General features: G+C 49.1%; 1 protein-coding gene across 9 annotated transcripts in view; it reads right to left on the reverse strand.

Moving 5' to 3' along the window:
* The window catches only part of RASA4B (RAS p21 protein activator 4B), a 49828-nt gene that overhangs the window by 2970 nt on the left and 33348 nt on the right, over positions 1–13510 (reverse strand). For 7 of the 9 annotated variants that reach the window (XM_083479235.1, XM_083479233.1, XM_083479237.1 and 4 more), the window contains exons 7-20: positions 12829–12963; positions 11999–12090; positions 10661–10778; positions 9856–10009; positions 8689–8753; positions 7949–8061; positions 6449–6641; positions 5956–6093; positions 4716–4860; positions 3828–3997; positions 3528–3665; positions 2021–2156; positions 951–1071; positions 645–709 (exon numbers count right to left, since the gene is read on the reverse strand). In XM_083479235.1, coding sequence (XP_083335361.1) covers positions 645–709; positions 951–1071; positions 2021–2156; positions 3528–3665; positions 3828–3997; positions 4716–4860; positions 5956–6093; positions 6449–6641; positions 7949–8061; positions 8689–8753; positions 9856–10009; positions 10661–10778; positions 11999–12090; positions 12829–12963 — 1783 coding nt within the window. The remainder of the gene's footprint in view (positions 1–644; positions 710–950; positions 1072–2020; positions 2157–3527; positions 3666–3827; positions 3998–4715; positions 4861–5955; positions 6094–6448; positions 6642–7948; positions 8062–8688; positions 8754–9855; positions 10010–10660; positions 10779–11998; positions 12091–12828; positions 12964–13510) is intronic. The other 2 variants (XM_083479240.1, XM_083479239.1) reach the window with 1 other exon arrangement.

Genomic DNA, 13510 nt, shown 5'->3' on the forward strand with positions numbered 1-13510 from the left:
AGCCTTCACACTGCTTGCCTCTGAGCTTCCCTATACTCTGGGATCTCTTTTCTAGTCTGCTGCTCTGCAGTGTTATAATCCCAGCCAAACTGACAACTCTCCCTCCCTTACAGAAGCTGGCCTGAAAAGTCTTTTGTTCCCCCTGAGAAAGTGAATTGATAAAGCCTGAAGGATCTGGAAACCAAGCCTTATGGGGAACAGTTGGGGGGCGTTGGGTATATTTAGCTTGGAGAAGAGAAGACTGAGAGGTGATATGAGAGCCCTCTTCAAATATCTGAAGGGCTGTCACTGGGAAGATGGAGAAAACTTGTTTTCTGCTGCTCCAGTGGAGAGGAAACCAATGGCTTCAAATGATACGAAAGGAGATTCTAACTAAACATTAGAGAGAACTTTCTGAGGGTAGGAGCTGCTTGACAGAAGAATAGACAAACTTGGAAGGCGATGGACTCTCCTCCACTGGAACCTCCATTTTAAAAGAGGTTCAACGGCCATCTGTCAGAGATTATTCAGCCGTTATTCCTGCATTGCAGGGGGTTTGACTAGATAACCCATGGGGTCCCTTCCAACTCCATGGCTCTATGAACCAATCCAGCCTCAGTCCACTTCGCTCTCCACACTTAAAAAACGGTACTGATGAGTCATACCTTCATTCTGGGTCAAATGAAGATTTTCATTTTTCTCCAGAGTTGATATTTCCAAGTATTTTTCCCTTTGAACAGTAAGAAATGAAAGGGCAGAGTTAGTGCACCCTAGAATTACCTCAGCAACAGAATGAGCAGAGAGTTCTATGGCTTGGTTATTTATATAGTACACCATTTTTAAAAAACCCATAAAACAATTAAAAGTGAGACCCACCCACTCAGCATACCTAGAAGGAAGGAAGGAAGGAAGGAAGGAAGGAAGGAAGGAAGGAAGGAAGGAAGGAAAGAAAGAAAGACCAGTCAACTTACTTCATTGCTTCTCGCACCCCAAGCAAGTGTCGGAAAATCAACTGAGCCTCTAAGTCAGGATCCAAGGGGTCATTCCATTCCCGCAGTGTAACTCCATGCCTGGTTTTGTCACAGCCCAGTCCTAACAGGCAAAGGAGTGTTGTTGTTTTAAAGTGAGGTTTCTTTAAGGAGGCCCAGTTTTCATGAAAGGCTGGAGGGTTTTTGTTCCTGCTATGTGTATTCAACAAGGTTTTGAGGGAGCATACTCATGTCAAAGGAAGGCTGCTGTGAGAGCTAAGCCTGGGATGACTGAGAGTCAGTGTACAGTGGTTAGAGTACTGGACTAGTACCTGGGAGAGACCAGGGTTCAAATCTCGACTCAGCCATGAAGCTCACTGGGTGACCTTGGGCCAGTCACAGTCTCTCAGGCTAGCCTACCACACAGGGTTGTTGTAGGGACAGAAACGAGTTGGGGGAGAACCATGGATGCCACCTTGAGCTTCTTGGTGGGAAAAGGTGGCATATAATGGAACAACAACATTTGTGGTCCTTCAAAAGTTACTGGACTCCAAATCCCATCATCCCCGGTCAGCAGACAAAGCTAATGGGAGTTGCAGTCTAAGAACATCTAAAAGGCCACAGAAAGCGACATGTAGATTTCTTGTGGCAGGGAGTTCCATGTTACCAAAGGAAATGTTGGCAAGGGCTAGAACACAGAAATCCTTTTATTTTATTTTATTTTATTTTATTTTATTTTATTTTATTTTATTTTATTTTATTTTATTTTATTTTATTTTCTTGGTGTAATTCTGCCCACTCCTTCACAGCTTATATTTTACTAAATAAAGGCTTTACTTTATTATTTAAAAGTAAGGTTGAAGGCAACTGCCACCCTACTGAACTTTCTGACAGTAAGAGCCCTTTGACAGCGGAACAGGTTTTTAAGCAAAGGCTGGATGGCCACCTGTCAGGGATGCTTTAGCTGAGATCCCTGCATTGGAGGGGGTTGGACTAGATGACCCTTGGGGTCCCTTCACAATTCTATGATTCTATGTCACTGGGGTAGCTTTGGCCAATAAAGGGCACAGTACCGCCTTTGTCCTTTTGGTGGCAGCAGCTCCATTTGTCTCCTCGGAAGACGCCGGGGTGGTAGGAACACAGCATCCCTGCGTTGTTCACACAAACCTTCCGCAAGGCCGACAGCCACTGGTTGAGCTCGTTCACACACTGAAAAGCCACGAAAGACAGAGAGGGCAGGACTACATCATCCATGCATTGGATCCAGCACAGCCCTTCAGTATACAGTACAGCTGCGTTTTGCTTGTTACATTCCAGATGTTGCAGGAAAATGGGGGTTTCGCTTTTGCAGCTCAAACTCCCCAAAGGAACTCAAGTGTTCCCTAACTCCATTATCAGTCAGAGAAGAATGGATTGAGGCAGAATCCAGTGAAAGCAAGGCAGATCTTTATTCCCTCCACCTGCTGCAACAGATTCCTCCCCCCTCCACCTTTGCAAGGAGGTGAGGACCTAGAGCAAAAGTCAGCAAGAACCTTTAAATACTTTTGAAATTGCCTAACCCCTTAGCCAAAAACCACCCAAAAAGCAACATAGATACACCACAGAAAAAAAGGCAGCTCACAATACGAGGATGGCACATCAATGCAAAAATTTGTTGGAACCACTCCCTTCAAAGGTAAAGGTAAAGGGACCCCTGACCATTAGGTCCAGTCGCGGACGACTCTGGGGTTGCAGCGCTCATCTCGCTTTATTGGCTGAGGGAGCCGGCGTACAGCTTCCGGGTCATGTGGCCAGCATGACTAAGCCGCTTCTGGTGAACCAGAGCAGCGCACGGAAATGCCGTTTACCTTTCCGCCAGAGCGGTACCTATTTATCTACTTGCACTTTGACGTGCTTTCGAACTGCCAGGTTGGCAGGAGCAGGGACCGAGCAACGGGAGCTCACCCTGTTGCGGGGATTTGAACCGCCGACCTTCTGATCGGCAAGTCCTAGGCTCTGTCTTTTAACCCACAGTGCCACCCGCTTCCCCTAATCGCCCCCCAAATACACATCTTTCCAGAGCAGTATGCCAAGTGGGGGCCTTGCCCCCCCTAACAATCAAGTCGCCAAGTTCCCACAAGATCTTGCGAGAGCATCCCAGAGCCCAGTACGCAAGGCAAAGCGCGTAAAAGCTCTTTCTGTGCACCAGGAAAACTCTGTTTTCAAGTGCTCCACCTTCCGTGCATTTAATTTGTGTGTGATTTCAACTGGCTGGCCTTCAGCCACACACAACGCTGACATGGCACAAGTATAATTGTGTGTCAGGTGCTCATGTTTTCTGCCCTCGGGTCAAGCAAGCATTGCAGTTCCTAATTCCAAGAAAGGTGTTTTTTTTGTTTGGGGGTTTGTTTGTTTTTGTTAGTGTTGCAAAACCTTCTGGACCAATGAAAAAGCAGCAGGACAAAGGGAGCAAGCCAGGTGCCACTTCCAAGCCTCTTGAGAAAACAACAGGCTTGCAGAAGGGGTGCTGCTGGAACCACTGTCATCACCCACTGTAAGCTCTCCGCCTCCATCTAAACTGGACCCCCCAACTACGGCAACCTTGCACTGCAGGTAAGCCGTGTCCGTCTGTCCGGCCTCGTTGGCGTAGATGATCTGCATGACGTGAGAGTTGCCAAAGCTCTTCTCCTCCACCTTTTCGGCTGCCCGGATGCTGGCTGGCGTGATGAAGGAGCTTTTCTGAAAAGACAAGTCCCATAAGTACGCCACAGCCCTGTTGGATCAGGCGAAAGCCTGTCTAATCCGATACCCTGTGCCCGTGGCAGTGGCTTTCTAAAACCTTCTGGAAAGTCCACCAGGCGGCCATGACAGCAGCAGCAGCCCTTCCTGCTGCCTCCTCACCTTGCAGCTTGGTGTCTTGGCACAAGTGAGGGCTTCGCTGGTTAGGGAGAAGTAGAGCTTCTTAAAGGAGGACGAGAGGAGAGGGCCTTTGCTTCTGGCCTTATAGATAAACAGAGGCCCTTCTTTCACAACCTGGGTCTGCAGGGAGGGGGACTTCTGCGGGTCTAATTCTGCAAAGACAGTACAAAACCAGAACAAAACTGACTGGCTTTTATTTTTTAAATAAACACACCTAGCAATCAAAGTGTGTCACATACAGCTTACTCTGTAAGGTAGGTCATTATTATCTAGCCCCATATTGCAGCGAGGAAGACCGAGGACTCAGCTACATTAGGCAAAAAAACCAACACTTTGAATGTGTTATAAACATACAACACCAGATGGTGCCGGAGAGCAAACAAATTTTCTGTGCGCTTTTTACATAGGGTTTTTCTTTTCTTTTGTTATAACGATTTAATTTCTGACTTATTTATAGCGTATTTTCCCCTTGTGTGTAGATCCACCCTGAGAAAGAGAAAAAATGGTTTGCCACCTAGGATTTGGCAAGGGTGAGGGCCATAGTTCACAGCCCAGTTGCTTTGCCTGTGTACACCCCCTCAAAGAATTCTGGGCAATGTAGTTTGTTTAGGGTTGCTGGGAACTGCAGCCTTGCGAGGGGTGAACTACAGTTCCCAAGATTCTTTGTGGGAAGGAGCGTGCTTTAAATATGTGTTACATATTTAAACTCCTGGTTTTCAGCTCACCCCCCAACCGCCACCTCAAATAAAACGCTGTTCATTGGTCACACCAGTAAGAAAATGATTGGTTGGTAGCCCTGCAAGGCACCTTCCCTCCCTCCAATCAGAACAAACCAGACCCAGGCGCTTGGGGCTGCCCTCAGTCACCTACCTTCTTTCTCCTCAATGTCAATCAATTGGAGGAGGAACCGCTTCATCTGTGCGACGCCCTGCTGGATGGTGGGCTGCAGTGGAGCCATCCAGGGTTCCTTGGTGCGGCTGACACCGGCGTCCATGTTCCCCACGTTCTGAACAGCCTGGCAAGCAAGAATTCAGAGAGGTGACCACAGGTCAAGGACAGGCCTCCACAAATCAAGTGAAAAGCTGGTGTGGTGCACGGCAGAGAGGACACTGGGGCCTAAGAGACGGAGGAGACCTGTGCTTCAGGTCCTGCACAACTAGTGCTGGGCTCCATCATTTAAGAAGGATGTTGACAAGCTGGAACCAAGATGATCAAGGGCCTGGAAACCAATCCTGATAAGGAACAGTGGAAGGAGTTGGGGATGCTTAGCCTGGAGAAGAGAAGACTGAGAGGTGGTATGAGGGACATCTTCAAATATCTAAAGGGCTGTCAGCATGGAAGATGGAGCAAGCTTGTTTCCTCCTGCTCCAGAAGGTTAGGACCTAAACCAAGGGCTTCAAGTTACAAGAAAGGTGATTTGAACTAAACATCAGGAAAACCTTTCTGACAGTTAAGAGCTGTTTAGCAGTGGAACAGACTCTCATGACAGGTGGTGGGCTCTCCTTTCTTGCAGGTTTTAAAGCAGAGGCTGGATGGCCATCTGTGACAGGTACTTTAGTTGAGATTCCTGCATTGCAGGGGGTTGGACTAGATGACCCTTGGGGTCCCTTCCAATTCCAAGAGTCTATGAAGCTCTCTGGGAGACCTTGGACACAGTCAATGTGGGAAGCAGAAGTAGCGTTCAATTAGCACCAGGTGACTGGCTGTATGAGCTGCCATTCCTCAGAATTCCCCTGAGTGATGCTAACTCCAGGGGCATTGTGGGAAATTAAAATGGCAGCCATGTGAGAAATTAAAATGGTGGCTGGCTGCTGGAGTTGCTGTTCTGATTTCCCACAATTCCCCAGAGTGATGCTAACACCGGGGCATTGTGTGAAAATAAAATGAGAGCTATGTGTGAAATTAAAATGGTGGCTGGCTCCAGGAGCTGCCGTTCCCATTTCCCACAATTCCTCAGTGATGCTAACATCAGGGGCATTGTGGGGAATTAAAATGGCAGCCAGCACTGATCACAGGGCCAGGATTTTCTGTGTGCAGGTGCTGGGGCTGGATTTACAGGCAGGGTGCTCTCCCTTCTTGTCCAGGAGGTGAAGTCCAGGCTGTCTCTTACCTTGGCCAGGAGCAGGAGGGTGCGGCTGGTGCGGGCGTCTGCGTGCTTCTCCTGCAGGTGGAACAATTTGGGGGACATGATGGCCGGAGAGAAGAAGCGAAGGCAGAGGAAACTGGTGATGGCGATGAACTTCACGTTCTGCAAGCAGAAAAGGAATGGTAGCACGGATGTCAACATCTAATAGGGATGGGGAAAGTGGGAGAGGGAGGGAGGAAGGAAGCCTGTGCTAGCCACCTGTCAGCATCTGCAGGCCAGGCCCAAGCACCTAGTCCTCAAGGGACAATTCTTGGCAACCACACTGCCCTGGATGCCCCCTGCAACGGCTGATGCTGCTCAAGCGCCTGCCAAGGAAACATGATGAAAAGCCCTCCTATGTTTGACCAGAAGGTCTGCAGTGGGTGAAGCGGTGCAGTTCAGTGGTTAGAGCAGGCCAGGACAGAGGCGAGGAGGAGGAGGAGAAGGAGGAGGAGGAGGAGGATCCCACTGTGCTGACCTGGTCCTTCTCTTCGGGGAACTGCTCCCCAACCCTCTTGAAGAGCAGCTGGAAAGTGGCGCGGATGATGGTGGGACACGCCTTGGCGGATTTGGCGATAGTGCCAAGCAGGTCACCAAGATAGGACCGAAGGTGCTGAGCGCTCTGCTGGATGACGTCGCTTTCGCTCTGGATACGATGGAGGCTGGAGCAGCTGCCACAGGGAGAGGAAGAAAAAGAAATAAATGGATTCCTGCCCCCGAGACTGCGGCACCTTTCCGGCATCATCGCTGCCATCTGCATAAGCCAGAGTGGACCTTGCAGGGAGCAGGCATTCAAATCCCCTCCCTCTGCCATGAAGGTTGCTGGGTGTGACCCTCGGGCCAGCCGCTGTCTCTCTCAGCCTGACCTACACCGCAGAGCTGTTGTGAAGATTAAACGGAAGGCAGGGAAAGCACGTGCGTTGCCTTGAGCTCCCAGGAGGAAAGGCAGGATATAAATGTATGAACTGGTTTTACAAATAAAATCTGGTGTTTCTTGCGTAAATCGCAAACAGGAGTAAACCACAGTTTGGGCCTCCACACATGTGACCACCTTTTAAGAATTTAACTGTGCTCTATGGAGATGGAACAATGTATTTTCCTAGTCATTGTTGTATTTTCCTAGTTGTAGTGGAGTGTTGTGATATACACATGTACATCATGTGTGCATGTGTGTGTCTGCACGTATTATTGCACACCACGAAAATTTCTGAGTGGTGCAAGATTTCGGTGGTTCCAGGTGCTTACCCAGGGTTTGGTTTCCTTGGAATGAGGGACAGGGGAGACGGGTTGTCTTTAAGATAAAGGGTTTATTTACACATATATACACAACCTGATCTTATGATATAACAACAAGAACAACAACAACAAAACAACATCCATCCATCCATCCATCCATCCATCCATCCATCCATACATTTATACCCCGCCCTCCCCAGCCAAGACCGGGCTCAGGGTGGCTAACACCAGATACAAAACAATTGGTTGAAATACAACTTAAAGGGCAAGATTAAAATACAACATTAAAATGCAGCCTCATTTCAGCAGAAGCTCAAAAACTTTTTTGGGGATCACATGAACACCAACACCCCAGAAGGTCTTGCTCACAGCCTTGGATTGAAGCAGAAATCAAGCACGACTCTCACTCTCTGCTTCTGCCTGCCTCTAGCCCAGCTCAGCCATTCTTGGCTATAGTTCTTCCCGCTCACTAGCAGCCAGGTGAGGGAGAGGGGCCCACCTGTTTTGCTTTCTGGCACAGCTTCCTTTGTTATACTACCAACAATGTTGAGAGCTATCAACTCATCCAGCAAGAAGCTGGCCTTTCTGCCTACTTCACCAACCTACTCAGTTTTAACCCCTACTGAATCCAGGACCCCCAGAAATTAGAAGGGACCCAAGCATCCTGCATATTAACTGCCGCTCCCGAAACTCACAGCAATATGTACAGCCTGAGAAAGGTCCCTGATCCCGGCTCTCTTACCCAATATCCTTGCTCTCCACTTTGCTGGGATCCAGCTCAATGCATCTCTTCTCTTCAAACACTCGGTTGATTGTCGGCCCAAGGACTCTGTGGAGGTACTGCATGCCTGCCACCTGCAGATGGGAAGATTTTGGGGCAGGACAGGAGAGACAGCGGACTGAACAATCAGACGGCAGTACAGTGGTGCCCCGCAAGACGAATGCCTCGCAAGACGAAAAACCCGCTAGACGAAAGGGTTTTCCGTTTTTCAATGAGCTTCGCAAGACGAATTTCCCTATGGGCTTGCTTCGCAAAATGAAAACGTCTTGCGAGTCTTGTGATTTTTTTCGCTCCCCTCCTTTCTAAGCTGCTAAGCCGCTAATAGCCTTTTAGCCGCTAATCTGCTAAGCCTTTAATAGCCACTAAACTGCTAATAGCGCTAATCCGCTAAGCCGCTAATAGGGTTGCTTCGCAAGACGAAAAAACCGCTAGACGAAGAGAATCGCGGAACGGATTATTTTCGTCTTGCGAGGCACCACTGTATAGAATCATAAAATCGTAGCGTCGGAAGAGACCAAGAGTCCAGCCCCCCTGAAATGCAGGAATCTTTTGCTTGACGTGGGGCTTGAACCCACGACCCCAAGATCGAGAGGCTCGTGCTCTGACTGAGCTATCCCAGGAGATATATAGATGGATGGAAAAATAGAAAGACATAAACATACTCAAGATTCACACAAGCAAACCACAAACCCATCAAGTACCTTCAGAAATGACTCCATTGACTTAGAGGCCAGAGAGTTGCTTCGAAAAAGAGTGTTTGGCTCATCTGAAACAGAACACAGGAACATAGGAAGCTGTCTTCTACTGAGCTGCCCCATCTATGATTCTAGGAACCTGGATTTGTGTTATGTACTGAGTTGAATAGGATCCAAACTGCAGCAGTCTGATTGGTCCTAGAACAATAGGATCCAAATTGCAGCAGTCTGATTGGTCCTAGAACAATAGGCTTCAGAATGCAGCAGTCTGATTGGTCCTAGAACAATGCAGCAGTATGATTGGTTGGCAGGAACCACCCAATCATGCTCCAGATATAAGTGAATCCACAACCTGATTGGCTTACAGTAGAATTCCAGAATTAGCCAATCATGTGCAACCCATTGTGTAAATAATGTATATAAAGCAGATACTTTGAGGGGACTTTTATTCATTCCTCCTCACCACTGTGAGCTGAATAAAGAGCATGAAATCACTTTGCGACTCTGAGTATATTTCAATTTGCCAGCATGTGACTGAAACCCACCCAAATTACGGTAGCAGTCTGGAAATGCCATAGGCAGACAGAAACTGCCCATGCCCAGGTCCAACCTGGGCCGTCTTAAGCATATCCGGCGCTGTGGTGCAAAGATCCCTCCGGCACCACCACCCCTTTCCCAGAGTTGCCGACCTTTTTTAGGGAGGACGGCGCTGCCGGCGACGCAGCCAGTTTTGCGGGGCTGGAGGAGGCAGGCAACGGCTGGAGGGCAGCTCCTCCAGCACAGAAGATGCAGAGGCTGGACGTGGTGGCTCCCGGCTCAGCTGGCCGCTTCGTGCTGTGGTGGCTACGGCAGGCGGAAGCTCCGGGCACGGCGCTGCTTCAGTGTGGCATGGCGGAGGCGGGTGAGGACGGCAAGCTGGTGCCAGGAGGTGCCGCGTCCAGCCTCTGCTTCTTCCCTGGTGCCCTCCAGAACTTGGCGCCCTGGCACCCCGCACCACTAGCCTCTATGGGTAAGATGCCCCTGGGTCCAACCGATCAATTTTTTGGAGCAGGTCTGCACTTCCTCGCCCCCCCCCATGCATTGCACTCTCTCCTCCATTCTAATAAAATGGTACCCCAGCTGCACAGAGCATGGTAGCCTCCCGTGTCCCAGTCATGCACCCGGGATCCTTACCGGTTTTATCCAGTTCCAGTTTGAAGAGGAGGTCCAAGAACTCTTTGGCCAACCCTTGGCCCACAAAGAGCTTGACAAGGTTGACGGCAACTTCCTGCCTGCACTCGGCGGTCGTGGTGTCGTCAATCAGGGTTATTAAATGGACTTTCCCGTCCTGCCAGGAGGAAAAAAAAGAAGGGGAGCGACTGAGGAGTTAGACCCCCAGGGAGGCTGCAACACACGTGAAACTCAGGAGGAGGAAAAAATTCAATTAAAGCGTGATGGAGAGTTTCCCCCACTCCACCTGCATGCACAAAATTAGGGGGTCTATTCTCAACGTCATCAAATATTTCTTTAACAGCGTTATTTATTTATATACACATTCTGCCCGCTTGCCAACATGGCTTCTAAGCAGCTTACAAGTGTAAAACCGAGTTACAAAATATATCCATGTGCAATCAATGTGCACAATAAGTTCATTTCATCAAGGCATCCCAAGCGTGCATAATTAAGATGTACAATAAAACAAGCCCATTAAAACAGCATTAACAATTAAAGCGATTAGATCAGGAGCTTCAGGCCTGGAGATCAGGAGAATGCATGTCTAAACAGGTGCATCTCCAAGATCGCTGTCCTACCTTTCTCCCAAAAAGCTAAAGGCAGCCCGCACGGGTTCAAACCCATTTCTATACTCACAGCAACCCTGCAAAGTAGGTTAAGCTAAGAGAGAACGACTGGTGAGCCAGTGAGCCTTACAGCTGAGTGAAGGGAAGAACCTGGGTCACCCCAGTTCAATAGTCTGCCCGCCAAAAGCGATGGATCTCACCTGGGCACCTGCTTTAACTTCCTGACACAGAAGCTGGACGAGAGGCTGGTAGTGGATGGACGGAAGCACCGTCTCATCCCGAAGCTGCAGCTGGAGGTGTAGGGAGCCCAGGTTGCCCCTGGCAAGGAAGGGGAAAGGTGCAATGTGATTGATGCAAACTAACTACATGGTCCCACCATGGACCACAGAATCCTTCAGGAGCGATGCTACCCAACTGCAACTCCCATCACTCCCAGCCAGCAAGGACGACTGGAGAGCCACAGGCTCCTCGGCCCTCTTCAGATAGGACATGAGCTACAGGCCCTTGTGATTTTGTAGGAGTCTTTAGGTTCTGTTTTGAAGGGACTCCCAGGGTCGTCTAAGTCCAACCCCCCACAATGCAAGAATGGCGGATAAAGAATCCATGAAGATGGCCACCCAAGCTCTGTTTAAAAACCTTCAACGAAGGGGAGTCTGATGCCTCAGTTCATACAACCACAAAGTTATTCCTAATGTTTACCCAGACTCTCCTTTCTCACCCTTTGAATCCATTGGTTTGGGTCCTGCCCTCGGGAGCGGGAGAAAACAAGCTTCTCCATCCGATATTTGACCATGGCTCTCGTATCCCCTCTCAAGTCTTTTCCTTCTCCAGCTTTATAGCGGAACAGCAATGACTGGGTAATGCTAGGACGCAGGGCTGCATTTATGAAACCGCTCTGAGGTTTTTCTGTGCAGTCAAGCGGGACGTAAATTTTATGAAAGGAATAAATAAATGACGTCTGCTGCCGCCCCTGGGCAGAAGAGATTTTTATGCCCCTGGCTCCAAGGAGAAACTATTTTGTCAGTAACAAGTCTATTAAGATAAGTAAGGCAAACACTCTAAAGGTAAAGGACCCCTGGACGGTTAAGTCCAGTCAAAGGCGACTATGGGGTTGCAGCGCTCATCTTGCTTTCAAGCTGAGGGAGCCAGTGTTTGTCCACGGACAGCTGTTCAGGTCATGTGGGCAGCGTGACTAAACCACTTCTGGCGCAACAGAACACCGTGACGGAAACCAGAGCAGCACACGAAAACGCCGTTTGCCTTCCCACTGCAGCGGTACCTATTTATCTACTTGCACTGGCATGCTTTTGAACTGCTAGGTTGGCAGGAGCTGGGACAGAGCAATGGCAGCCCACCCCCTCATAGGGATTCGAGCTGCCGACCTTCTGATCAGCAAGCCCAAGAGGCTCAGTGGTTTAGACCACAGCGCCACCTGCGTTCCTTAAACACTCTAGCAGGACTGTGGCAGCAGCAAAATCCTTTACAGGTTGACTTAGGGGCAAACAAGTGAAGCTCCCTTTTGAAAAACAGAGACTCACTCATCCCGCCTTGGCTTTGATTTGTCCGGTCGAAGCATAAACCACCCTTCCTCTTGTTGGACCGCCTGTAGCCCTTGGACATTGAATACTACCTGCAAAAGGAAAGGAAAAGAAAGTTGTGCTTACTCCCATCTGAAGCAAGGCCTCCCCATGTCTCCACAGCACCTCCCATTTCCAAAAAACATAACCCGATAGGAGCAGGTACGCCCATGAACAGCATGTCTGAGGCTCGGGGCAGGAATTTTGTTAGAATAAAGTTATAAACTGGCAGGACAGGCCCACCAGCCGGCTTAGCCCTCTGAGGCCTGGGATAAGTGTACCTGACTACCCCCAACTCTGTACAGGCCTGGGAGCAGGGAATGAGAAAGACCTATTGGTTAACAATATATACTAAAAACTGGGCAGGGGCGGCTCAGCCACACTTCTGAGCACCCCCATAATTCAGTGTTGTGAGTGGACAGCGCTCTTCTCTGTTGAGAGCCACATTCCCTGAGCGGCAGCTTTTCCCATTTATTTTTATATACGAGAAGCATTTATAACTTGCCCTCCAATTGCACAGGGCAGTGTACAAGAGGCACGCCAAATGTAGGACCGTCTTTCCCATCTGCCCGTCACTCCAGCCTTTTCCATATCTCTATGCTTGCTGCAATCGTATTTGATTTTAAAATGTTTATTCCCCCAGCCTCCTGAAAGCGGGAATTCCTTTAAAAAAAAGTACACAGAACGCAAAGGCAGAAAACCGAAGAGATCAGCCTTTGAACAGGACAGCCCCCTTGCTAGGAGAATGTTTAAATGTGTCTTCTTCCAAGCCCTCCTTCCCCACTGCTCACCTTCCCCAGAAAATCATTCCTGCTGACGAGATCCCAATCCCAGACTTCGATGACGCAGAGCTTCTCCACAGCCGACTCGTCCAGGTCGAACTCAAAGGTCTCGTTCCACCTTGGGTAGCAAGATTTTTTGATCACCTGGACAACAGGCAAAGCCAATAAAGGAAGCAAATTCTTCCTCCCGAAAGCAAATTCTTTAAAAGATGCTGGTGAGAACAGGAGGAGGAGGAGGAGGAAGAGCCTGCTGGGGAGCCAAGGATGTCATCCAGACTGACCCGCCCAAACTCATAACACTGGATGGAATGAAGTGGCTAGAAAAAAGAGGATTAGAGAGAGAGACACATGCCCGTTCACTCTCTCACTTGACCAGCTGGAGCCTCATTTTGGACCATCCCCTTCCTGAAAAAAGAGAGCTGTGAAGGTTCTTCCCGAGACGCATACACCTGCAATGTTTGGGGCAGAGTTTCCATTTGTGTGTGCTAAAAATGACCTCCATTATTTTGAGGCCTGGTCCTTATGTAGCCAAAGAGAGGGACCAGCAATTCCCCAAATTTGCCAAAGTACCAAATATCTTTCTTTTGCGGAGGGAGGGGGGAGCTAATAAAAGTGGTACGAGAAAAAGAGTCAAACGGGGACTCATACACTGAGTGAACAGGGAATGGAAAGCCAGTTGGGAGGAGGAATG

The sequence above is a fragment of the Podarcis liolepis genome (assembly GCF_965112155.1).
Source record: "Podarcis liolepis genome assembly, chromosome: 16".
NCBI classification, from domain to species: Eukaryota; Metazoa; Chordata; class Lepidosauria; order Squamata; family Lacertidae; genus Podarcis; species Podarcis liolepis.